This window comes from Caretta caretta, chromosome 7 (assembly GCF_965140235.1).
Source record: "Caretta caretta isolate rCarCar2 chromosome 7, rCarCar1.hap1, whole genome shotgun sequence".
NCBI classification, from domain to species: domain Eukaryota; kingdom Metazoa; phylum Chordata; order Testudines; family Cheloniidae; genus Caretta; species Caretta caretta.
Genome location: NC_134212.1, coordinates 89,829,611 through 89,855,607, shown reverse-complemented (window position 1 = coordinate 89,855,607; position 25,997 = coordinate 89,829,611). Strand labels below are relative to the sequence as shown.

The following is a 25,997-nucleotide window of genomic DNA, read 5'->3' as shown; positions in this document are numbered from 1 at the left end:
GTGAAATCCTGGCTCCATTGCTGTCAATGGCAAAATTCCCATTGATTGCAATTGGATAGGGATTTCATCCTGCATGTCTTACAATAATGCGATATGGCATAAGGCCCTGATCTTGCACTGAGAACCATGAGGGTGGACCTATTTACACAGGTGCAGAGGTCCACCTGCATGCTTATTGGCACAGGATCTTTGGCTTACATTTTAACTCTTTGATTCACAAAACTAATGTCCCTGAACATATGTATAGATGTCACAGATGGTTACATTGCTCTCTGAAAGTGTGCTGTTGTTTGGACATCAAGAAAACTGATGAAAGATGGTATGTTATGCTAATCTTTTTTTACGGATTCTTTGCTAAACATGATGCATGTACAAGGTTAAAAACATTAAATATCCATTTAAAAATTACTTTTGACGATATAAATAGTTGTGGCTGTTATGCACCTTTTAGGAACTCCATGGAACATTTAAAAATAACTTCCAATCTCCTCAAATTATCCAAAGGCTATAAATTCTTACTAAAGCCAAAAAATTGAAACACGTTTTGAGTTTCTAGTTAAGTTGTTCTTAAGGTACTACAAGCCACAAAAACATTAGTAAAATTTCCAAAGGTGAAGGAACTAAAATGTTTGTACATTCATATCTTATGAAAAGCCTAGTCCAATTTGCCTATACTTTCCAGAAAAAGTTCACCCTGATATACAAACATAAATACAAAATTTATACTGGATTGTTTTACTGTGTTCCTCCTGAGCTAAAGTCAGGTTTATAATGGAACACATGATTAAACTATAACCATGGAGAGGTTACAGTATCTCCGTTGTGAAAAGAAAGCTTCACTTGTATAGTTCAATGCTGTAAGGGCAAACCTATATTGACTTTTAAAGTGAATAGCAAGCTGCTAAGAAAATGAAATAGGGATTTTTTTGAAGCGTTTGACAGCAAATGACTTTATCATAGCAGAAAATTTTGATTTTATTTAAATAGCATTAGATTTACACCTTAAAATAGCTTCACATACTTATAAGAATTCTTATTGTTTCTAAGAAACAGGTAATTGGGTGAATGTTTTTAACTCTACAATACAAAATATGGAAAGCTCAATGCAAAATTTGAAGTCACTTCTTAATCCAATGTAAAACATATTCAAGCACAGTCTATCCTCTAATTCCATATTCACTCCATCACTATTTTTGCTATTCAGCACCATACCAGTCTCCATACATTCAATGATGCATTGAAAATCTAAGCATGAAAGATAAATGACAGCCATACAATGTGCCAAATACAAACAATTTTGAAATTGCCAGACAGAGGAGATAACTTAAATTTTTGACTTTCTGCTTTTTCATTTCCAAAAGAAAGTGACTGTTTTAGAAGGACATCTTTTCCTGCTTCTAATGAGTTTACCCAGCAGGATTTTGCTGAACATGGAGGATGAAACAAAGTGACTAAAATAATCAGCAAAGAATGGAGAATAGGGAGGCATTCTTCAGACTTTTCCTGTTGATTTGCTAAACAACCTGTGAATTATTCCCTCCCCTTTGGAGGCAAGTAACCTCTATAAAAATGAGTTATATTACTTGTATCTTTTATCAGAGAGAATCGAACACCCAGCAAATAGATGCCAATTTCATATTAGTTTTCTTTTTTTACTTGGCCTGTATGGCACTATTTTTACTGAAATATCTTGATAACTATAAAAAATAAGTAATACCAATGTTTTATATTGCACTTGTCGTCAGTAGATATGAAAGCTCTTTACACAAGAGATCAATATCAGTATCCCATTTTACAGATGGAGAAACTAAGGCACAGAGAGGGGAAATTACTTGTCCAACATCACCCAGCAGACTGTTCATATACATTTGACAACAAAAAGCTAAATATTAAAATGTAGCTCTTGAATGTCTGTCTTTGAAGTAAAAAGACTTCAGATCTAGTCTAAGAACGTACTTCCACAACATAATTTGGAGAGTCTAAAACCTTGTAAACGCTGCTTTTGGTGGTTTCATTATAGGGATAACAGAATTCTTAATTAACCATTGTAGCAAGTGAATGTCATTCCTATTGATTAGGACATCATAAAAAATAAATAACAGAGTTACTGCTAATGGACACACTACTAACATAACAGACATTTCATTTTAACAAAATAAAAATGGAAGTTCCCTAAAAGCAGTATATTCAATTGTATTTTTAAACTATTGGTTGTATCTGTATGTCGAAGAGCTCTCATCACTATAGATTAATTGAAGATTTACATATGCATTGCTTATTAATATATAAGGGAATTTCAGGGTCTAAATAATAAAATGATGCACAAATGTACTTCTCATTCAAAAAGAGTGATGATATTTTAAAAAAACTGTACGTTGTTGAAAATCAGCTCTCTACCAGAAATTGTAACACTAGCTCATATCTGCCAAGAATTAAGGGCTAGTCTATGTGAACATTTTGATCACATGAAGCTGAGATGTGACTGTCCCTGTGGAACTTGCTGATGCACACTGACAGTTCATTAGTGTGCTTTGATTCAACCCCCAACTGTCCGCAATCTGTATGCTCTGACAGACAGACAAACCCGAAGTCCCAGCAATTTCATTTGTTACCAGCAGTTTCCATTTTCTCTTCCTTTTGGACACACAATGTGATGAGTCAGCCACTACTGTTGACATGATGTAGGGTACACATATATAAAATATAGGCTGGTATAAAGACCTATATCTGGGTTGGATTAATTCAGACTGTGTGAATGCAAATGGCAATTACCCAGGAATTTTATTGTATTTGTTAATAACTATTATCAGATAAAGCAATTGCTTCCTTGTCTACATGAAACTTTAATTGTTTTATTTTGCACATATCTAAAGCATTTTAATGTGTAATCTTGGAGCATTACTGGCGTTCACGGACATTTGGTCACATAAACATACAGGGTCTTATTTTCAGAAGTCATAGGAATTGTGGATGCTCTGCACCTCTGAAGATGAGATCCACAGAGCTATGCACTACAAAATCATGAGTGAGCATACTCTCTTCTTGTTCACATTAATATTTTATTTTCATTCTTGGACGCTGACTCATATGGTTTTGGCAATATCTATGGCCTTCAGAATTTCTCTATTTGCAGTTCACTATAATTCTTTACTGTCTCTTTATATTCTTATTGATGGCTGACAATTCTGCATTTGAATGAGAGCAATGTGTTTTGTTTAGGAAGAGAAACGATGCCTAGCAGAAAGGCAAATCACATTTTCAATTACATTTGACTAGAATTGGGAATTTGGAGTACATAGGAACTTATTTTGAGAACTCCCAGACAAAAAATAAATAAAAGTGGAATTATGGTTGAGAGTACATAAAATATATTAGAGATATTATAATTATCTCAAAATCCAAGCATTATTAACCAAGGAAATTCAGAGTTAAGCTTAAACTTAAAAGAAATCCAAAATATTAAAATATTTGGATTTTAGATGAGGATGCACCCAAACAGCCTTAACTTTGCTCTGTAGTGACATCATGCAATAACCATATAATTATGATGAAGGCATATAGTTTGTGGTGCCAGATTAGATGCAATTGATTTTTGAAGACACATGCAATGTTTTCTGCCTCATGATGTTTAGATGATCTTTCCTTTATAAGAAGTCTTGAGCCCCTTTTTCTGATCACAGATTACCTGCACACCTCCATACTTGTTGAATTAATCTAGAATCATAGAATTGTAGGACTGGAAGGGACCTCATCTAGTCCAGTCCCCTGCACTCATGGCAGGCCTAAGCATTATCTAGACCATCCCTAACAGATGTTCGGAGATTTTTAAGAGCAGGTTAGACAAAGACGGAGATTTCACAACTGCCTAGGCAATTTATTCCAGTGCTTAACCACTCTGACAATTAGGAAGTTTTTCCTAATGTCCAACCTAAACCGCCCTTGCTGCAATTTAAGCCCATTGCTTCTTGTCCTATCCTCAGAGGTTAACAAGAACAGTTTACCTCCCTCCTCCTTGAAACAGCCTCTAATGTACTTGAAAACCATTATCATGTCCCTCCTTAGTCTTCTCTTCTCCAGACTAAACAAACACAATTTTTTCAATCTTCCCTCATAGCTCATGCTTTCTAAACCTTTAATCATTGTTTTGCTCCTCTCTGGACTTCCTCTATTTTGTTCACATCTTTCCTGAAATTTAGCACCCAGAACTGGACACAATACTCCATTTGAGTCTTAATCACCGCAGAGTAGAGTGGAAGAATTACTTCTTGTGTCTTGCTCACAACACTTCTGCTAATACATCCCAGAATGACGCTTGGTTTTTTTTGTGAACGGTGTTACACTGTTCACTCATATTTAGCTTATGATCCACTATGACCCCCATATCCTTTTCTGCAATACTCTTTTCCAGGTAGTCCTTTCCCATTTTGTATATGTGCGACCGATTGTTCCTTCCTAAGTGGAGTTCTTTGCATTTGTCCTTATTGAATTCCATCCTATTTATTTCAGACGATTTCTCCAGATTGTCCAGATCATTTTGAATTTTAATCCTAGCCTCCAAAGCACTTTCATCCCCTCCCATCTTGGTATTTCTGAAAACTTTATAAGTGTGCTCTCTATGCCATTATCTAAATCATTGATGAATATATTGAACAGAACCGGAGCCAGAACTGATCCCTGCAGGACCCCACTCGATATGCCCTTCCAGCTTGACTGGGAAACCACTGATAACTACTCTCTGTGAATGATTTTCTAACCAGTTATGCACCCATTTTATAGTAGCACCATCTAGATTGTACTTCTCTAGTTTGTTTATGAGAAGGTCATGTGAGACAGCATCAAAAGCCTTACTAAAGTCAATATATACCATATCCACCACTTCCTCCCATTCACAAGTCTTGTTACCCTGTCAAAGAAAGCTATTAGGTTGATTTGACATGATTTTTTCTTAACAAATCCATGCTGACTCTTACTTATTACCTTATTATCTTCTAAGTGTTTGCAAATTGATTGCTTAATTATTTCCTCTGTTATCTTTCCGGGTACTGAAGTTAAGCTGACTGTCCTGTAATTCCCCAGGTTGTCCTTATTTCCCTTTTTATAGATTGGCACTACATTTGCCCTTTTCCAGTCCTCTGAAATCTCTCCTGTCTTCCGTGACTTCTCGAAGATAATCACTAATGGTTCAGATATCTCCTCAGTCAGCTCCTTGAGTATTCTAGGATGCATTTCATCAGGCATTGGTGACTTGAAGACATCTAACTTGTCAAAGTAATTTTTAACTTATTCTTTCCATATTTTAGCCTCATTTTCACTGGCATTCACTATGTTAGATATCCAGTCACTCCTAACCTTTTTGGTGAAAACTGAAACAAAAAAGCCTGTTAGCACTTCTACCATTTCCACATTTTCTGGTATTGTGTCCCCCCCACCCCCCTTCACTGAGTAACAGGCCTACCCATGGTCTTCCTCTTGTTTCTAATGTATTTGTAGAATGTTTTTTTATTACCCTTTTATGTCTCTAGCTAGTTTAATCTCATTTTGTGCGTTGGCTTTTCTAATTTAGTCCCTATATACTAATCTAATGTGAAAATAATAAAAATTTTCAACATGGCCACTACAGCACTGCAGGTGTGTATTTTCTCATAAATATTTGAGCCGGTATTTGTGATGCTTTTGCTTTCTGCAAATGTTATAGTTGATAAAACTCACAAATATGAATATTTGTGAATTAGAGGAGATGTGAATATCAGCTAAGTGATTTTATGGCTTTTATTCACAAGAATATTTGTGAATTCTTTATGCCTAATTCCATTTCCCATAGTTTCCCTCTACTGGATATGAAGTTTGCTTGAGTTACTTCCCAAAAGCAAAAGTAGAAGTGTGGTGCTCTTTAAAGAGGAATTCTGATTCTCTACGTATTCTTTTAAGCGCAGCCCCATTAGAAATTTGTGTATAACCAAATTTCTAAGTTAATGTATGTAAAATGAAATTTGAATTTATTATCTAAACCAAGTCAGAGGTGATACTCTCAGAGGACCATTTTGGAGCCTGCATCTGTGCTTTCACTTCAAGTGAGAATACAACTTTAATATGAATTATTTTCCTCTCTCACATTGAGCACTGCTATTCCCATAAGACAGTACAGTTGTCTGAACATGCAACAACAGTAATACTTTTAATTGTAGTGTACATTTTCTGAAGTCACTGTTAAACTTTCACAAATAATTTCTACAAATGATCATTTAATCTGTCTACAGCAGGAATTTTAGAAATATCATAGTACAGGTGCTTCTTAATACAGAGGTTGGTCTCATGGCCACTGTACAGCCACCTCAGCTCCTGTTGTGTAGATCTTCTCCCCTCTCATTTATGATTGTGAGACATCCCTGTGGCAACTACAGCATTTGCCTCTGAAGAAAAATATTTAATTCACTTTTAGCTGTCTCATAATGCAATTTGACAGATGAGAATAGGAAAGAGAGTCAGCACCATGAGATCAGCCAGCTCTGTGTGGATGAATGAAAGTGCTTTGTGGACCACAAGTGTTCCTCATTCTCTAGTTGGGGACTTCTGCTATAAAGCATATGATGTGTTTTAATAATCCATGATTGAGAAACACTGGAATTTGTCATAGACACTGAAACCAAAGTTTGGGGGATAAATCCTCATTAAAGCAGGTTTCCCCATCCCCTTTAAAAGTGTTCTAACATCAAGATATAGTAGGACAGGGTTCTTGAAAAACCCTTTGACGCCGGTGGAAATTTTACCATTTACTTTGATGGCAGTAGGATCAAATCCTACTTAACTTTGCTCCCTCTAAATCATGGATAAGTCTAAATCAATTCTCAAATCATGTGGTATCAGTAATAGTGTATATGACATAACTTATTGTAGTGATTAATAGAGCCCCTTTTTTCCTTTCCTTCACCATACACTGTAAAAACTTCCTATGTGTATTTACTCCAACACTTTCAGATGACACAGTTCTTCCTAAGGCATTTTCCCAAAAACCCACATACCATGATGAGATCTTTGAGTAAAATTAGATCTGTTTTTGGATTGTGCATGTTCAGTCCATTGCCCAGTAGATTAATTTTATGTTAATAGTTTAAGTTTGTAAAAGCTAGTAATTTCCGTGTTCTCATGAATAATTAATTTCCTCTGCAGTTCACAAAAGGTTTTTCACATTTCAGATTTGCTAATTAAATTTTCCCCTTGTCTTGTTTTTTCCAGCTCTCGTAAATGTGAAACTTTGGGCTATTGATCGGCAATGTTTTCAAACAATAATGATGAGGACAGGCCTCATCAAGCATACTGAGTATATGGAATTTTTAAAAAGGTATGGCACATGTTTACTTTTTGAAAAATACATTAAAACTCCTGTCCTCACTTATGGCTTTTGGTGAGTGCAGTGTATTGATTGTCTCCTCTTCTAATGTGTTGTTAAACCACCTATATGCCATATCATACAGAAAAAAGGAGGAACACTGGAGATAGTAGTCTCATCACTGTTCATCTTCTAATTGTAAGTTATTGGTTTGCATCATCATTTGCAAAGAGGACCACATCAGATTGCACCAAAACACAGTTTGCATTTTAAAACTGAACACTTATGAGAGTCATTCAAAACTACTTCATTAAAGAAAACACATATCAAAGAAATGAATTATAATTATAATATATACATGAATTCCCAGTAGAAAAAAAATCTAGTTTATATGCTGTTTAGGAAATCATTCATTTTAAAGTGCATTTTTGTTCCTCTGTCAAACAGATACAAAGGCAAGTGAAACCAAGTTTTGTTGTATAGGCTTCTATGGGGAATGGGTCAGTGGACTAATATAAAGAAGTCATAAAGTGATGTCTTCTTCTTCAAACCTGAATTTAATCTTACAAATTTGATTCAGTTTCTGCAGCCATCTCAAAGCATCATAAATCTGCCTTACTTTAGTAATGCATAATGCCCCAATAACTAAGTATATTATGGCAATAAAGAATGAAGTCAGTTTTATGTTGATGAAATAAGTTTTAAAAGGCCAAACCCTGCCGTTCTTTTTCTGGAAATTTACCACTTGAGGTCAGGGTGAGATTACAGGTAGCAACTTAATCACTAAATACTTCATCACATGTTTTTTCCTAGACAACAACCTTTCCCATAGACTTTAGTGCTACTGAATCATTTCCATTCCAATGCTCGTCCTTGTCACTGTGTGTCACATACAAGGAATTGGTGAGAGACTGGATGCTATGACTGAGTTGCTGAATAAATACATGGTGGAATCACCATTTCTCTCCTCCTCATAAAGTTTTGGGTGAGCAGGGATTCTCAGATTTGGCCTCTTCCAAAAAGAAATGAATTTTATTTAATTGCTGTTTTTGATTGTTAAAGACTGTATTATAATGGGGGGGGGGGGGGGAGAGGCAGGCAAATTAAGGTGGCACAGACAATGACAAAGATCCATAACTGGAGCAGAAATATTTCAGCATGACTTTAGACAAACAGGGAAAGTTGTCACAGTGGGAAGGTGTAGGAATTTGACAGTCTGTTCAGAATGCCTCAGTTTCACAATAAATGTGAGGTGGAATAGTTCCACAAAGGACAGGGAGTGACATAGCTGAGAGATTAATATTGTAATTAAACTCATGGCAGGAGTGGCGGGGGGGAAGATTTTCAGAGACATAAATGGCAGCTAGGTACCTAGCTGCTGTATGTGCCTTTGAAAATCTCCCCCATAGATATCTTCAACTGGGAATCAAAAAACAATTAACTGGCCTGAACAACTTCCAAGTAGGACAAAATATGTAGCAAGAGGGAATTGAGAGTACACTGGGAATTGCCAGCTTCCTAAGAACTACTTGCAAGCCTAGCCAGTAGGTTGTTTCATTCCCCCATTCTTGGTTCTCTTTCTGATTTAGTGGGTGGGTAGCTCTACCTACCAATCCTCTAATTTCTCAATAATTCACTAGTTTTGGGAATTAATTCTCTGCTTTTTAAGTCTTTCTATTGTATAAACATTTACAATGTCTCTCAACGTTTTCACTTCTTATATTTCTGTCTTTTCTTTCTACGAACATTGTATCATTCATTTCTTTGTTTCATTATGCCCCATGAGGCTTTATCTCCTTCATAAGGTTTTCCCCCTGCATGGAATGTTACCATCTTTACAAAAGTTTTCTTGAGAGAGAGAACAAAATCTCTAACTTTTTGTCACCATATTGAAGATTTTTCTAAAACCATGAACCCAGATGTTAAATGTTGCCCTTATGTATTCCAATGGATTAAAAAAGTAGATGAATGTAAGATCAGTTTTGAAGTTAAGGCTTTTTGATTCTTTTTCAAAGCATAAGCTATATACTTGTTAAGCTCTTAAGCTTTGAGCTTTAATAGAGCTTTTCAAGAAGATTGTCAAGATTAATTTGGATGCATGTTTTATAGAGCCTGCCCAGCTTTAATTCGAAGGCAAGCAGTATGAGACAGAAATTGAGAAGAGCTTTCTCATACTATTTCTGAGGTTTTTTTTCTTGCAGCCCATTACAGTGTGGTGCACTGTGTATTCATTCTTATTGGGGATGATATTTAAAAGCAGGCAAATATATTTTTCCTTAAAAGTTGATATTTAGCATTCTTACAGCTGTTTCTATCTGTTCATCATTTATAGCATGAGACAAGATATTTGCGCAAATGTCATCAAATTCATTTCCCACTTTTATCTCAAGCTCAACACAAGTAAAATTAAAGTTTTTCAGTTTTTTTATTTTTAATGAAACATACAGAACATTGTGTTTTAAGCTATATCAATCCTCATTTTTTTAATGAAGGAAACTTTACTTTAAATCCCCAAGATGAAGGTATGAAGATTTCATTTGTATAGCTTTTGTTACTAAGTTAATTGTAAAAAACTCTTGTTAAAAAACACAATGGCAATTCTTCTGACACAAATTTTCAAGTGGAACCTTGTTCACATGAATTCAGTAATAATAAAGTATTATTTTATGGTTTCGTGTTATCAAAAAGTTACAGTTCATTGCTGTGACATTACAGTCATGAAATATGACAGTGTTCATCTTAATTAACATAGTTTTACTTAGCAGAAAAATGTAATAGAAATTATGCTTTTGGTGAATAAATTAAAGTATTATACTCACAATTTGACCTACCTGAAATCCACTGTGTTCCAGACTTTTTCTTTAAATAATGTTTCCCCTTTTATACCACAATTGCCTCAAGTGGTTGGTCAATATTTGGAGTCTGGCTGGGTTGTTTCCATTAGGAGAAGTTGATGATATAAGCCAGGTATTTTTCTGGTGCAGTTCTGTTTATTTACAACGAATGAACACAAAGTCCTGTTTTCCTGAATTCCATAGGAACAAACAAAAGGGGGCAGTTTCCTTGTTCAGAAATCCAAGCCTGCCTTTCCAGAAAGTATTATGCCCAAAGGAATCCCTTTCTCTTGACTTTCTCCCAAGGCCACACTTACTGCTTTTCTTGCTTTCTTCTCACTTCCCCTTGGCTTTCTAGTTGCTTTCTGCCCCTCGTGCACATAGCTGCAACCAATCAATCCACCAGCACTTGTATTGGATTTGCAATCAGTCCCCAGGAAAACACCTCAGACCATGTGGTTTAGCTTCTACTCAGGCCTTGTCATGCTGCTGAGGCCTTGGGTGGTGGCTTTTATAGTTTCAACTGTCACCACACAATAGGGCATTTTATTTCTTCTTCCATTTAGCCTGAATGAAAGGTGCGTAGTACCACCCATCAGCTTTAACCAGCTTTTTGATTGATGGCAACCATTAACATCTCCAAGTATAACAATAATATGCTATTCAGCTGATAAATTATTAAAATAGCAAATATTTTATAGGACATACAGAAAGATTTTTGTGCCCATTTGTGACTTTTATCCTTCTAATCTGTGGTAATTAACACACGCTGTTTCCCTAAATTGTGTGCATCAAAGAAGGAGATAAAATGAACCCATGCCGGTTTCTATATCACCAGAAAGGAAGTGGAAAGTAAATGATTGCCAAATAAAATGGGAAAAATCAGCATGCACATAAATGTTACTTATCTTTTTGAGGTGATGTTGGTGGGAAGATTTTTCTTTTTCTTTTTTCGGTGGTTTGTTACTGGTTTTCACAAAGATGAGACACAAAAACACTAATGACTCAGCGATTTTAGTGATAGTACCTTTTTGAGTTACTGAGTGAAACCAGGTATGTAGCGCATAGTATGATGGCTATTTATGTGAATCATTTTGATCCCTCTGAAGTCAATGGGGGAGGTTTGGAGTTCATTTCAGTGTAACTAAGATGGCTTGATCCTGCAGGCCTTGCTCTTTGAGGCCTTTTCAGGCCTATAATTACATATCTGTATGTATGCAAGAGTAAAAGTTACACCAGTTATTTGTTTATAAACATAGGTTTCCAGCAGTTCATGGTATGTCTATAAATACACGCTCAAGGAAGGGATTTTCAAAACTAAGGGGCAGGTTCTCAGCTTGACTTCAATAGAGCTATAACTATATACCAACTAAAGGTCTTCCCCATTGGCCCTGATTTTGCAGCTTGTTCTGTGCGATGTCAGAGTTCTGTGCAGACTCTGGGCTTAACCCGCCTGAATCTCATAATAGGGTCAGGGCCAAAGTTCATAACAAAAATCTAAGTAATGTTTAAAATTTATAAAGCAAAAATGGTTCATTTTGACTTTATCAGTTCTGCATATGCAGCAATTACTTATGTCAAAGTTCTTCTGCTAAGGATTTTATTTTTTCATAATTAATTTGCATAGTTTAGTAAATTATTTGCAGTGTATTTTATTTCTAGTTATGTCATTCCACACCAACTAGGTTAACATAATGATCCTCAATGAGGACTACATCTATACCAAAATCAAGTTTAAAACTTAATCTTTTTATGGATCTGTTTAACAGGTAAAAATGTATTTCTCCACTATCTCAAATCTTACAAACAGCTGTAAGGATTTTTTTCAAGCTTGTAAGAAAAACTCATTTTTAGGCAGGAAACAAGAATAGGACACATCTGTTCAAAAGGTAAATATATCTGAATTATTATTTTTTTGGGGTGAAAACAGAAGATTACAATGGAAATTTAAACTATAGCAGGAATACACAACTTCTTTTATAAAAATATACAGTAGCTAGAAGTCAAATTATAAAAGTTTTAAGGAGTAACACAAATATCTACTTCCCAATAGACTAGAATGTCTCAGAAGTGTAAATATTGTACTTCTATAAAAACTGTCTAAATGTTCCATGAAAGATGCCTAAATGTTCCGATCCATTGTGTAAACACTGAGTCATCCAAGAGTCTGGAACAGATCCTAAGAATAAACTGAACATGTTCTTTGTAACCTTTAGAGGAAGGAATCTGACTTTAGGATAGGAAAGTTAAAGGAAGTTATACTCAAAACCCTTGATTTCTTATAAATAAGCCCCAGGATATAATGCTAACAGAGAATAAAAAAGAAAATGAAAATCAGTAGTGTCGTGTCATTCAGAAGTTTTCATGTTCTGGCTTTGCAACATTAATGTCACCATTGTAATGTTACTAAAGCAATGTGTTTTTGATATTTAGTACTCTGTTCTAGCACTCTTTCTTGATATTATCCCAATCCTGAAGTCCTTTCTCAGGCCAAATTGGCTTCAACTGGAAGCTTGATCTGAGAAATAACTGCAGGATTGAGCTGATTTTATGCAAGAAACAAGGAAATATTTATTTAAGCCCAGATCTACAAAGGGATTCGGGCATTGCAACACTGAATATTGCAATACGTAACTTTTAGAAAAATCACAGGGACAGCAATAACACAATCCACAAAATCTGATCTGAGTTAAGGAGTACTTGTGGCACCGTAGAGACTAACCAATTTATTTGAGCATAAGCTTTCGTGAGCTACAGCTCACGTCATCGGATGCATACTGTGGAAAGTGTAGAAGATCTTTTATACACACAAAGCATGAAAAAATACCTCCCCCCACCCTACTCTCCTGCTGGCAATAGCTTATCTAAAGTGATCACTCTCCTTACAATGTGTATGATAATCAAGCTGGGCCATTTCCAGCACAAATCCAGGATTTAACAAGAACTTCTGAGGAGGGGGGGAGGGGGTTAGGAAAAAACAAGGGGAAATTGGTTACCTTGCATAATGACTTAGCCACTCCCAGTCTCTATTCAAGCCTAAGTTTATTGTATCCAATTTGCAAATGAATTCCAATTCAACAGTTTCTCGCTGGAGTCTGGATTTGAAGGTTTTTTGTTGAAGAATTGCAACTTTCATGTCTGTAATCGCGTGACCAGAGAGATTGAAGTGTTCTCCGACTGGTTTATGAATGTTATAATTCTTGACATCTGATTTGTGTCCATTTATTCTTTTACGTAGAGACTGTCCAGTTTGACCAATGTACATGGCAGAGGGGCATTGCTGGCACATGATGGCATATATCACATTGGCGGATGTGCAGGTGAACGAGCGTCTGATAGTGTGGCTGATGTGATTAGGCCCTGTGATGGTGTCCCCTGAATAGATATGTGGGCACAGTTGGCAACGGGCTTTGTTGCAAGGATAGGTCCCTGGGTTAGTGGTTCTGTTGTGTGGTATGTGGTTGCTGGTGAGTATTTGCTTCAGGTTGGGGGGCTGTCTGTAGGCAAGGACTGGCCTGTCTCCCAGGATTTGTGAGAGTGTTGGGTCATCCTTCAGGATAGGTTGTAGATCCTTAATAATGCGTTGGAGGGGTTTTAGTTGGGGGCTGAAGGTGACGGCTAGTGGCGTTCTGTTATTTTCTTTGTTAGGCCTGTCTTGTAGTAGGTGACTTCTGGGAACTCTTCTGGCTCTATCAATCTGTTTCTTCACTTCCGCAGGTGGGTACTGTAGTTGTAAGAATGCTTGATCGAGATCTTGTAGGTGTTTGTCTCTGTCTGAGGGGTTGGAGCAAACGAAAGCTTATGCTCAAATAAATTGGTTAGTCTCTACGGTGCCATAAGTACTCCTTTTCTTTTTGTGAATACAGACTAACACGGCTGTTACTCTGAAACCTGATCTGAGTTAGGCACCTACGCTCCCTATACAATGAATGGGGAAAGATAGGTGCGTAAGAATGTGATCCACAACAACCAGCATGCTAGGCAGGGATCCATCTAAGCTAGTCAATGAAAGATGCTGATCCCTGGGGCCTACACATACTGTCACAATATGTGGTGTACCTCATCCTGTACACTAAATGCCCCAATAACAACTACATGGGTGAAACCATATAATCATTACACTTTCAAATGAACTCACACAGAAAAATAATGAAAGGCAAAAACATCTGTCAAGGTTCCTCCCCCACTCTGAACTCTAGGGTACAGATGTGGGGACCTGCATGAAAAACCTCCTAAGCTTATCTTTACCAGCTTAGGTCAAAACTTCCCCAAGGTACAAAATATTACACCCGTTATCCTTGGAATGGCCGCTACCACCACCAAACTAATACTGGTTACTGGGGAAGAGCTGTTTGGATGCGTCTTTCCCCCCAAAATACTTCCCAAAACCTTGCACCCCACTTCCTGGACAAGGTTTGGTAAAAAGCCTCACCAATTTGCCTAGGTGACTACAGACCCAGACCCTTGGATCTTAAGAACAATGAACAATCCTCCCAACACTTGCACCCCCGCTTTCCTCGGAAATGTTGGATAAAAAGCCTCACCAATTTGCATAGGTGACCACAGACCCAAACCCTTGGATCTGAGAACAATGAAAAAGCATTCAGTTTTTACAAGAAGACTTTTAATAAAAAATAGAAGTAAATAGAAATAAAGAAATCCCCCCTGTAAAATCAGGATGGTAGATATCTTACAGGGTAATTAGATTCAAAACATAGAGAACCCCTCTAGGCAAAACCTTAAGTTACAAAAAAGATATACAGACAGAAATAGTTATTCTATTCAGCACAATTCTTTTCTCAGCCATTTAAAGAAATCATAATCTAACACATACCTAGCTAGATTACTTACTAAAAGTTCTAAGACTCCATTCCTGTTCTGTCTCTGGCAAGAGCAGCACACAGACAGACACAAACCCTTTGTTTGTCTCCCTCCTCCCAGCTTTTTAAAGTATCTTGTCTCCTCATTGGTCATTTTGGTCAGGTGCCAGCGAGGTTACCTTTAGCTTCTTAACCCTTTACAGGTGAGAGGAGCTTTCCCCTGGCCAGGAGGGATTTCAAAGGGGTTTACCCTTCCCTTTATATTTATGACACGCCCCCCAAATCTCAGCTAGGGTGAAACACTGGCTGGGATTTCTTCCTGGAGCTCTAGGAAAACAGAGTTAATAAGACACATGCATCTCTAAATATACTACCAAGTACATAAAGACTAACAATATTTTCCACATCTCAAGGACGATTTTAACCAGTTGATTCTGGGAAACTTTCACGGGAGAGTGCATCAGCCACTTTGTTAGAAGCTCCTGAGATGTGTTGGATGTCGAAATCAAAATCTTGGAGAGCTAAACTCCACCGAAGAAGTTTTTTGTTAGTTTCCTTGACGGTGTGAAGCCACTTCAGTGCAACATGGTCGGTTTGCAGGTGGAAACGCCGTCCCCAAACATATGGGCGTAGCTTTTCCAGAGCGTAGACAATGGCATAACATTCTTTTTCAGTGACTGACCAGTTGCTTTCCCTCTCAGACAGTTTTTTGCTGAGAAACACTACAGGGTGGAATTCTTGATCAGGTCCTTTCTGCATTAAAACTGCTCCCACACCACGCTCGGATGCATCTGTGGTTACTAGGAACGGTTTGTCAAAGTCTGGGGCCCTTAGTACAGGGTCAGACATGAGTGTCGCTTTAAGCTTGTTAAAGGCCTTCTGACACTTTCCGGTCCACTGAACAGCATTTGGCTGTTTCTTTTTGGTTAGGTCTGTCAGTGGGGCAGCGATTTGGCTGTAGTGCGGTACAAATCGTCTGTAATAACCGGCCAAGCCTAAGAAGGATTGAACCTGTTTCTTTGACTTTGGGACAGGCCACTTTTGGATAGCATCCACTTTGGCCTGTAGGGGGCTGATAGTTCCTTGACCCACCTGGTGTCCAAGGTAAGTCACTCTGTTTAGGCCTATTCGACACTTCTTAGCCTTAACAGTTAGTCCTGCCTCCCTTATGCGCTCAAGGACTTTTTGTAGATGTTCCAGGTGGTCTGCCCAGGAATCCGAAAATATGGCCACATCGTCAAGGTAGGCGACTGCATATTCTCCTAATCCCGCTAGGAGACCATCTACAAGTCTTTGGAAAGTGGCGGGTGCATTTCGCAGCCCGAAAGGGAGTACATTAAATTCATACAGCCCGAGGTGTGTGATGAAGGCTGACCTTTCCTTGGCAGATTCATCTAGCGGTACCTGCCAGTACCCCTTGGTTAAGTCCAAGGTAGAGATGAACTGGGCCCGTCCCAGTTTCTCTAATAGTTCATCTGTGCGTGGCATTGGATAGTTGTCTGGGCGAGTTACAGCATTTAGCTTACGGTAGTCCACGCAAAAACGTATTTCCCCATCTGGTTTGGGAACTAGAACCACTGGAGATGCCCATGCACTTTCAGAGGGGCGGATTACCCCCATCTGTAACATATCCTGGATCTCCCGTTCTATAGCAGTTTTAGCTTGAGGAGACACCCGGTAAGGTTGGACCCTAATTGGGTGAGCATTACCTGTGTCAATGGAGTGGTATGCCCGTTCAGTCAGTCCTGGGGTGGCTGAGAACGTTGGCGCGTAGCTAGTGCACAGCTCCTGGATCTGCTGTCGCTGCATACGCCCAAGGGTCATGGAGAGGTTCACCTCTTCCACACCACCACCACATTTCCCTTCGTAGTAGACACCTTTGGGCCACTCAGCGTCGTCTCTTCCGTGGGCTGTAAACTGACAAACCTTTAATTCTCTGGAATAAAAGGGCTTTAGAGAATTAATATGGTACACCTTAGGCTTTCGGTTGGAGGTGGGGAATGCTATGAGATAATTAACAGCTCCCAGGCGCTCCTGGACCATGAATGGCCCTTCCCACGATGCTTCCATTTTATGGGCCTGGAGCGCCTTTAAGACCATTACCTGGTCTCCTACTTTGAAGGAACGCTCTCTGGCATGTTTATCATACCAGGCTTTTTGCTCTTTTTGAGCATCCTGTAAGTTTTCTCTAGCAAGGGCTAAAGAGGTTCGGAGGGTGTTTTGTAGGTTGGTTACAAAGTCCAGAATGTTAGTTCCTGGAGACGGTGTAAATCCCTCCCATTGCTGCTTCACCAACTGCAATGGCCCCTTAACCTCACGGCCATATACAAGTTCAAATGGGGAAAACCCTAAACTGGGATGTGGTACAGCTCTGTAGGCAAAGAGCAACTGCTGCAACACTAGGTCCCAATCATTGGAGTGCTCATTTACGAATTTACGTATCATGGCCCCCAAAGTTCCATTAAACTTCTCCACCATGCCATTTGTTTGATGATGGTAAGGAGTGGCAACCAAGTGATTTACCCCATGAGCTTCCCAAAGGTTTTTCATAGTTCCTGCCAGGAAATTAGTCCCTGCATCTGTGAGGATGTCGGAGGGCCAACCTACCCTGGCAAAAATGTCTGCTAGTGCCTGGCACACACTTTTAGCCCTGGTGTTGCTTAGAGCTACTGCTTCTGGCCATCGGGTGGCAAAATCCATGAAAGTCAGTATGTACTGCTTTCCTCTGGGTGTCTTTTTCGGAAAAGGACCCAGAATATACACAGCTACTCGCTGAAATGGAACTTCAATGATGGGGAGGGGTTGTAGAGGGGCTTTGACCTGGTCTTGGGGTTTTCCCACTCTTTGGCACACCTCACAAGACTGGACATAGGTAGAAACATCCTTGCCCATTCCCTCCCAGTGGAATGACCCCCCCAACGGTCTTTGGTCCTGTTCACCCCAGCATGGCCACTAGGGTGATCATGGGCTAAGCTCAAGAGCTTGGCCCGGTATTTAGTTGGAACTACCAACTGTCTCTGAGGATGCCAGTCTTCCTGGTGTCCACCAGAAAGAGTTTCCTTGTATAAAAGTCCTCTTTCTATAACAAACCTGGATCGATTAGAAGAGCTGAGAGGCGGTGGGTTGCTCCGTGCCGCCGTCCAAGCTCTCTGGAGGCTTTCATCTGCTTCCTGTTCGGTCTGGAACTGTTCCCTTGATGCTGGAGACATCAGTTCCTCATGGGATTGTGGACCTAGGCTTGGTCCCTCTGGAAGCGATATAGGGGATGGAGCTGTTTCTGTTGACTGTGAACCGCTCTCCGCTGGTGCACTATGTTGGGATTCAGGCTCCGGCTGAGCCTCTTGGGTCGGGTTATCGGCTGCTGCCAGTTCAGGTTCGGTGGGGCCCTCTGGTGTTGAGGTTGCAAGTACTGGATTCAGTGCTGGCACGGGGTCTGGTGTTGGTTGTTCGGCTGGTTCCGGTTCTGGGACTGGTTCCGTCTGGGTCTCTGGGACTGGATCCACTACTGCTGTTGCAGACATTGGCCTGGGGTCCAGGTCCATCACCTCTGACTGGGTCCTGATAGAAGTTTCCGGAACAGAGCTAGGCCTCACGGCTTGTTTAGCCTGGCTGCGGGTGACCATTCCCACCCTCTTGGCCTGCTTCACATGATTGGCCAAGTCTTCCCCCAACAGCATGGGGATGGGATAATCATCATAGACTGCAAAAGTCCACATTCCTGACCAGCCCTTGTACTGGACAGGCAACTTGGCTGTAGGCAAATTGAAAGAGTTGGACTTGAAGGGTTGAATCGTCACTTGGATCTCTGGGTTGATTAAATTGGGGTCCACTAAGGAAGCATGGATAGCTGACACTTGTGCTCCGGTGTCCCTCCACGCGGTGACCTTCTTCCCGCCCACACTCACAGTTTCCCTCCGCTCCAAGGGTATCTGGGAGGTATCTGGGCCTGTGGACCTCTGGTGTGATTCCGGTGCAATGAACTGTAATCTGTTGGGGTTCTTGGGGCAGTTGGCCTTTACATGCCCCAGCTCGTTACATTTAAAACATCGTCCAGCTGATGGGTCACTGGGGCGAGGAGGGTTGCTGGAGAACGGGGTGGTGGGACGATAAGGGGTCTGGAGGGTTCTTTGGGAGGTAGGTGGGGCTTTGGGCGGCCCCCGGTAATAGGGTGTGGTCTGGGGTGGTCCCTTCTGGTCTCCACTCCAACTGCAACCAGTTTTCTTCTTCTCTGCCACCTCCACCCATCTGGCTCCAATCTCTCCTGCCTCGATTACAGTTTTGGGCTTCCCGTCTAGGATGTATCTTTCTATTTCCTCAGGAACACCCTCTAAGAATTGTTCCATTTGCATTAGGAAGGGCAAATTTACTGGAGATTCAACACTTGCTCCTGATATCCAGGCATCCCAATGTTTCACAATGTGGTAGGCATGTCGGGTAAATGACATGTCTGGTTTCCACCTTAGGGCTCTGAACCTCCGACGAGACTGCTCGGGTGTTATCCCCATTCTGACTCTCGCCTTGGATTTAAACAGTTCATACTTGTTCATGTGTTCTTTAGGCATTTCAGCTGCCACCTCAGCTAAGGGTCCACTGAGCTGCGGCCTCAGCTCTACCATGTATTGGTCAGTAGAGATGTTGTACCCAAGGCAGGCCCTTTCAAAGTTTTCTAAGAAGGCCTCAGTATCATCACCTGCCTTGTAGGTGGGGAACTTTCTGGGATGGGAAGTGGTACCTGGAGAAGGATTGCTAGGGTTTGTTGGTATATTCTGCTGGGCCTTTATCCTCTCCACCTCCTCCACATGCTTCCTCTCTTTTTCCTTCTCCTCCTCCACATGCTTCCTCTCTTTTTCCTTCTCCTCCTCCACATGCTTCCTTGCCTCCATTTCCCTCTTGTGGGCAGCCTCCTGTACCTCCTTCTCCAGCCGCATGAGTTCTATCTGTCTTTCATGTTCCCTTTGTCTTTCCTCAGCCTGAAATTTGGCTAATTCCAGCTGTAGTTGAGCTGAGGATTTGGTCATTCTAACCTCTCTGGTTTTAACTAACTTTACACCTGAGGTTTAGAAATAAACAAAACTTGGCTGTAAAATTTTGCTGTGCTGCAATAGAATACCTATTCTCTGATAGTGATTGTCAGCCTACAGAAAAAGACAATTCCCTTGTCTCTGCTCTGGGCCCAAATTAAAGCAAAAAACCTCCAACTACTTGGAAACCTGCTTACCCAGCCCAAAGAAAAAGCAAATGGGTAGAACACACACCCCCTATTTACTTTTAGGAAGAAAAGAAAAAAAAACCTCTGGATTGGAAGATTTCCCTGCAGGAGTTAAGTACCCTGCCTCCAGGCAAAAAAAACCTGCAATTCACAAGATAATCCCCTTTTGTCTCTGCTTGGCCACAAAGCAGAGAGAAACCAAGCTGCTTTCAGTTTCAAAGCTGCTTTCTGGACTTTCTTTCCAAAGAAAAAAAAATTTTCCTTTTTAAAATCTGTATTTCTAGTTCAAAAAATCTCAACTGGATCTCAAATGATTTCAGGTTAATCCCACCACTGTGCCACCATGTCAAGGTTCCTCCCCCACTCTGAACTCTAGGGTACAGATGTGGGGACCTGCATGAAAAACCTCCTAAGCTTATCTTTACCAGGTTAGGTCAAAACTTCCCCAAGGTACAAAATATTACACCCGTTATCCTTGGAATGGCCGCTACCACCACCAAACTAATACTGGTTACTGGGGAAGAGCTGTTTGGACGTGTCTTTCCCCCCAAAATACTTCCCAAAACCTTGCACCCCACTTCCTGGACAAGGTTTGGTAAAAAGCCTCACCAATTTGCCTAGGTGACTACAGACCCAGACCCTTGGATCTTAAGAACAATGAACAATCCTCCCAACACTTGCACCCCCGCTTTCCTCGGAAATGTTGGATAAAAAGCCTCACCAATTTGCATAGGTGACCACAGACCCAAACCCTTGGATCTGAGAACAATGAAAAAGCATTCAGTTTTTACAAGAAGACTTTTAATAAAAAATAGAAGTAAATAGAAATAAAGAAATCCCCCCTGTAAAATCAGGATGGTAGATATCTTACAGGGTAATTAGATTCAAAACATAGAGAACCCCTCTAGGCAAAACCTTAAGTTACAAAAAAGATATACAGACAGAAATAGTTATTCTATTCAGCACAATTCTTTTCTCAGCCATTTAAAGAAATCATAATCTAACACATACCTAGCTAGATTACTTACTAAAAGTTCTAAGACTCCATTCCTGTTCTGTCTCTGGCAAGAGCAGCACACAGACAGACACAAACCCTTTGTTTGTCTCCCTCCTCCCAGCTTTTTAAAGTATCTTGTCTCCTCATTGGTCATTTTGGTCAGGTGCCAGCGAGGTTACCTTTAGCTTCTTAACCCTTTACAGGTGAGAGGAGCTTTCCCCTGGCCAGGAGGGATTTCAAAGGGGTTTACCCTTCCCTTTATATTTATGACAACATCTAATCACTTCTGGGTGGGTGAATACTTTTTTCACAAAATGATCACTCTGTATCTGACCTCTGTCCTCATCCTCAAAGGAAATCTACACAACACCTTCAAAAGGTCAGACTGGGAGCTTAAATTCATAATTTTGCTAGATGCTAAAAATCATGGTCTTAATAAAGACATTGGATTTATGGCTTATTACAACAATCTGATACCCATTAACCTCCCTTTTTTGTCCTTTGACTGCAGAGGTGTTAGAGAGCCACTTCACCTTGAATGGTCTCTTATATTATTTGTTAATTATTTATGCTAAACAATCTGTTCCACCTTGTATTTAGCTGAGACACTCTGAGTATCTTTCCCAGATCTGCAGAAGAGCTCTGTGTAGCTCAAAAGTTTATCTGTTTCATCGACAGATGTTGGTCCAATACAAGTTATTACCTCACTCACCGTGTGTCTCTAATCTTGGGACCAACATGGCTACAACAACACTGCACAGAAATCTACATAGTCATTGAGGTACTGGCAATTAAAGTATATTCACTTACTATACATACCAACCTAACTAAGCCAATTTAAATCAGAAGTATCTTAGCCAAATTAATAATGACTACAGTAGGAAAAATTCTGCATATAAATTGGAAGAAGAATTGCCTTTTCTCCAGACTTTTGGGAAAGTAAAATAAAGCAAATTTCTGCTGGTGCTGTTGCTTATTTTCACCATAAATGAAAAACAAGTATTGCCAGTGAAACTATGAGGTATGTTCTGTGTCTAATTATTTTAATTAAAACTGTACACACACACACACACACACACACACACAAGCACAAAATGCCTAATCATGTAAAATAAACATAAAATATTAACTAAAGTGCCTGTAAATTATAAAAAGGAAATGGTGACCCGAAATGAGAGAAGATTTGGGTCAGAGGGACTATTAAATAAAGGGAGAAATCCACTAGATTTTTTCATAGCTTGAATTTGTAGCCCCACAATAAAATCCTTCAACAAACCTCAGAACAAAAAGTTAGTGATTCATATACAGCAAACCTAGGTATCAGTTTCAAGTGTGTGACCAAATATTTCAACATATCAATGGTTTCTTCTATATTAATTATACCTAAAGGTTATTTTACTTAGGTAAAGTAAAAATATGATGTAAGCACTGATGCTGCAAAGACTTAAGCATGTGCTAAACTTTTCACATAGAGAGGAATCCCAGGAACTTCACTGGGTTTCCTCATAGGGTATAAAGGTAAACATATACATACATCTTTGCAGACCTTAGTCCTTAATTTTTCTTTTAGATAATTCATATATTTCAGCTACTGTTACTGAAAATAGGCATGTTACAGGGGAAGAAGCACCCATTTTGGTTTTGTAGTTCTCAAATTAGCTTTTTACTGGTACTACAAGTCTGCGTGGGATTGTGTAATGGAATGCTTAACTGTATTATACTGTTCAGCCACTATGTGTGTAACATATCTTAAACTCATAACAAATAAGCATTCCTGGCAGTGCATGAAAGGATCTTATAGTGAATGTGTCTGGTTTATCTCACTGTGAAGGAAGCTCTGGTACAGAAGTCTGATGTGGTCCTGCAATCTGTATGACAAGCTGAACATGATATGATGGCAGAAGTAAACGAATGCCAGAGTTGAACAGAAACATGAGAAAAACAGCAACAAAAGTTGCAGACAGAAGGGTGGGGGGAAGCAACAAAGGTTACAGGATCTTATCAATATGCTATTCCTCAGTGTACCACAGAGCTTTAGCATGGACAGCATGAAAGCAGTATTTTGCAAGATTTTGCATTGCTACAAAACACCGCCAGGAAATTGGAAATATTCAGGTATCTTTAATGTATGCTATGGAGAAGCAGGCAGAGTATAACTTTAAATCCTTTGACTTTAAAGAAGACAGTTACAAAGATGATTATGAAAGGTTTCTGACTATGTTTGATGTATACTGCATACCTCAGATAAATGTGGGTTATTAAAGAGCTTGTTTTCACCAGAAAATTCAAGAAACAAAGGAAAATGCTAAACCTTTTGTAAGAGCTTTGCATGCATTGTCAGAACATTGTGATTTTGGGACAGCAAAACTTGAAAATGTCAGAGACAGGATGGCTATTGGGTTAACAGACAAGAACCTTTTTGCAACAACTCCAGTTAAAGAGTGAGCTAAACCTACCCATAGCAATCCAAATAGCAAAGCAGTCTGAACTTGTGAAACAGCAGAACAAAAGGCAGGAGCAACTTGAAAAACGTGAAATTAGTTTAGAATCTATAAACTGACATTGCATGAGTGCTAAAAGTTACCATCAAAGCCGTGAGGCTATAAAGAAATTCCAGACAAGTTACAACGCCTTTCAAAATAAATGTACCAGACATGGAAAAATATATAGCCCAACAGGTGTATGGTTAGCCAAAAGCACAAGATGTAATAAATGTACAAAATATGGTCATTTTACAGCTGTTTGCCATACGAAAGCTGTCAGAAAATGGACTAATATCATAGACAATCAAGAGCCATTGTTTCTGGGGTCTATCATGTGGTGACACAGAGCCTGCCTGGAGAGCGAAACTTAATATTCATGATAAGACTACTAACTTTAAAACTGACTTAGGAGCAGATCTGATTGTCATCTCAGAAGGGATTTACAATCACCTTCCACCCCTACCAGGTGGAACTGGTTGTTTCCAAGACTAACTAATCAAGGCTGTGTCTGTTGATTTTAGCACCTGACTGTCAACAGACACAGCCTTGATTAGTTAGTCTTGGAGGTATTCTGAACTGCATAGGCCGGTTCTTCATAGAAACAGCTTACAAAGACAAAAGCTCTCCATTCAGCGTGAATGTGATCAAAGACCAATGACTTTCTCAGCTATGGTGTGGTAGCCATGAAGGTCTGAGTGAGAAAGCTGGAAGAATTTAACAGAGTATTTGATGATATGGGATTTTTGAAAGGAGATCCACGACAAATAAAATTAAGAGACAATGGTGAACCATACAGGATACAAACACCTCTACCAGACATATCTTGGAAGAGATTAGCTGCAGATTTATGCAAATTCAGAGCACATTATTACTTGATTGTAATGGACTGTTTTTCACTTAACATGTTGCAGTGTTATTGAGAAATTGAAGTGCACTTTTGCTTACTATGCTATTCCAGAACAATTAGTGATGGACAATGAACCACAGTTTACTGCATCAGAATTTGTTATTCCAAATGAAATAATATTTTGATGATATTACTAGCAGCCCACATTACCCACAAGCTGTACAAACAGTCAAAAAAATCTTAGAGCAAGACGATCCATCCCTTGCTCTTCTGAGTTACAGATCAATACCTGTAACACCTACTAGATATAGTCCAGCACAACTCCTAAGGGAAGACAACTCAGAATTACTCTTCTGACATAAGTTCTTTTCCAATCTCCAGAGTGGCAAAATCAGATAAAAAGGCAAAAAGACCTTACAAACACTTTTATAACAGATGTCACTCAGAGAGCTGCCAGGTCTAGAACCTGGTGACAGTGTTTGTGTCAAACTAGATGAAGAACTCAAGCTATCATAAAGAAAAAGAATTATTATAGATTATGCCCAGATCATACGTGACTGAGGCTGACAGTAGAGTTTTCAGCAGAAACTGTCAGTCTCTACAGTTTGCTTCTCAGAACAATCAAGTGAGGAAACTCTATGATGGCAGATGCAGAACAGGAAAAGGACTCAAAATTTCCAAACTAACCACAGCCAGTTGTTGCAACTAATGGACAGCCAGATCAGTTGTTACATATTCGGGTTGTGTAATTAGAAAACCAGTATGATTCAGAGACATTTAACAGACTGATCTATACTGAATTTTAAAGATAGCGTGATAGAGTAAATTTTGGAAATGGTAGGTATTTAAAACTACCATTGGAAGTGGAGGAAGTAATGGAATGCTAAACTGTATTATACTGTTCAGCCATTAGCTGGTCCCAAGTGTAGCATAGTTTAAGCTCACAACAGTCATTCCTGGCAGTGCCTTAAAGGCTCTCATAGTGAATATATCCTGTGTATCTGGCTGGGAAGGAATCTCTGTAGCCATTCCATATCTGGTACAGACACCTGACCTGCTAGTAGCAGCCCTACAAACTATTTTGTACAAGGTATACATGCCAGATGGCATCTGGGCCTGAAATTCAAACAGCAAATAAGCAATGAGTGTGCTGATGAGGTTCAGCTAAGAGGTTCATCTGCTGAGTCCCAGTCTTTAAAGGTAAGAGAAGGGAGCAGCAGTGAGAGTGAAGTAGGAAACTGACTGAGGTGTATGTTCAAAGGGAATGATGTTAATGAGTTATAATTTGGGGGGGGCGGTGGAAGGAGTAGGGACTGAGAATTATTTGGATATCTGTTAGAAAAGAGTACAAGAGTTGGGGTAATGGTTGGAGGGAGGGAGAAGGCTGTGCTGGAAAATGGGAATCTGGGAGTAGGATTTGTGTGAAGGAGACCTCTGTAGGGGATGTTTGTGACTATACCTATGTTTAGTTTAAAGGCCT

General features: G+C 39.5%; 1 protein-coding gene across 3 annotated transcripts in view; it reads left to right on the top strand.

Annotated features, from left to right (window-relative positions):
- Positions 1-25,997, top strand: part of PRKG1 (protein kinase cGMP-dependent 1) — an 891,251-nt gene that overhangs the window by 550,091 nt on the left and 315,163 nt on the right. For all 3 annotated transcript variants that reach the window (XM_048859225.2, XM_048859224.2, XM_048859227.2), the window contains one exon: positions 7,234-7,339. In XM_048859225.2, the coding sequence (XP_048715182.1) occupies positions 7,234-7,339 (106 nt within the window). The remainder of the gene's footprint in view (positions 1-7,233; positions 7,340-25,997) is intronic.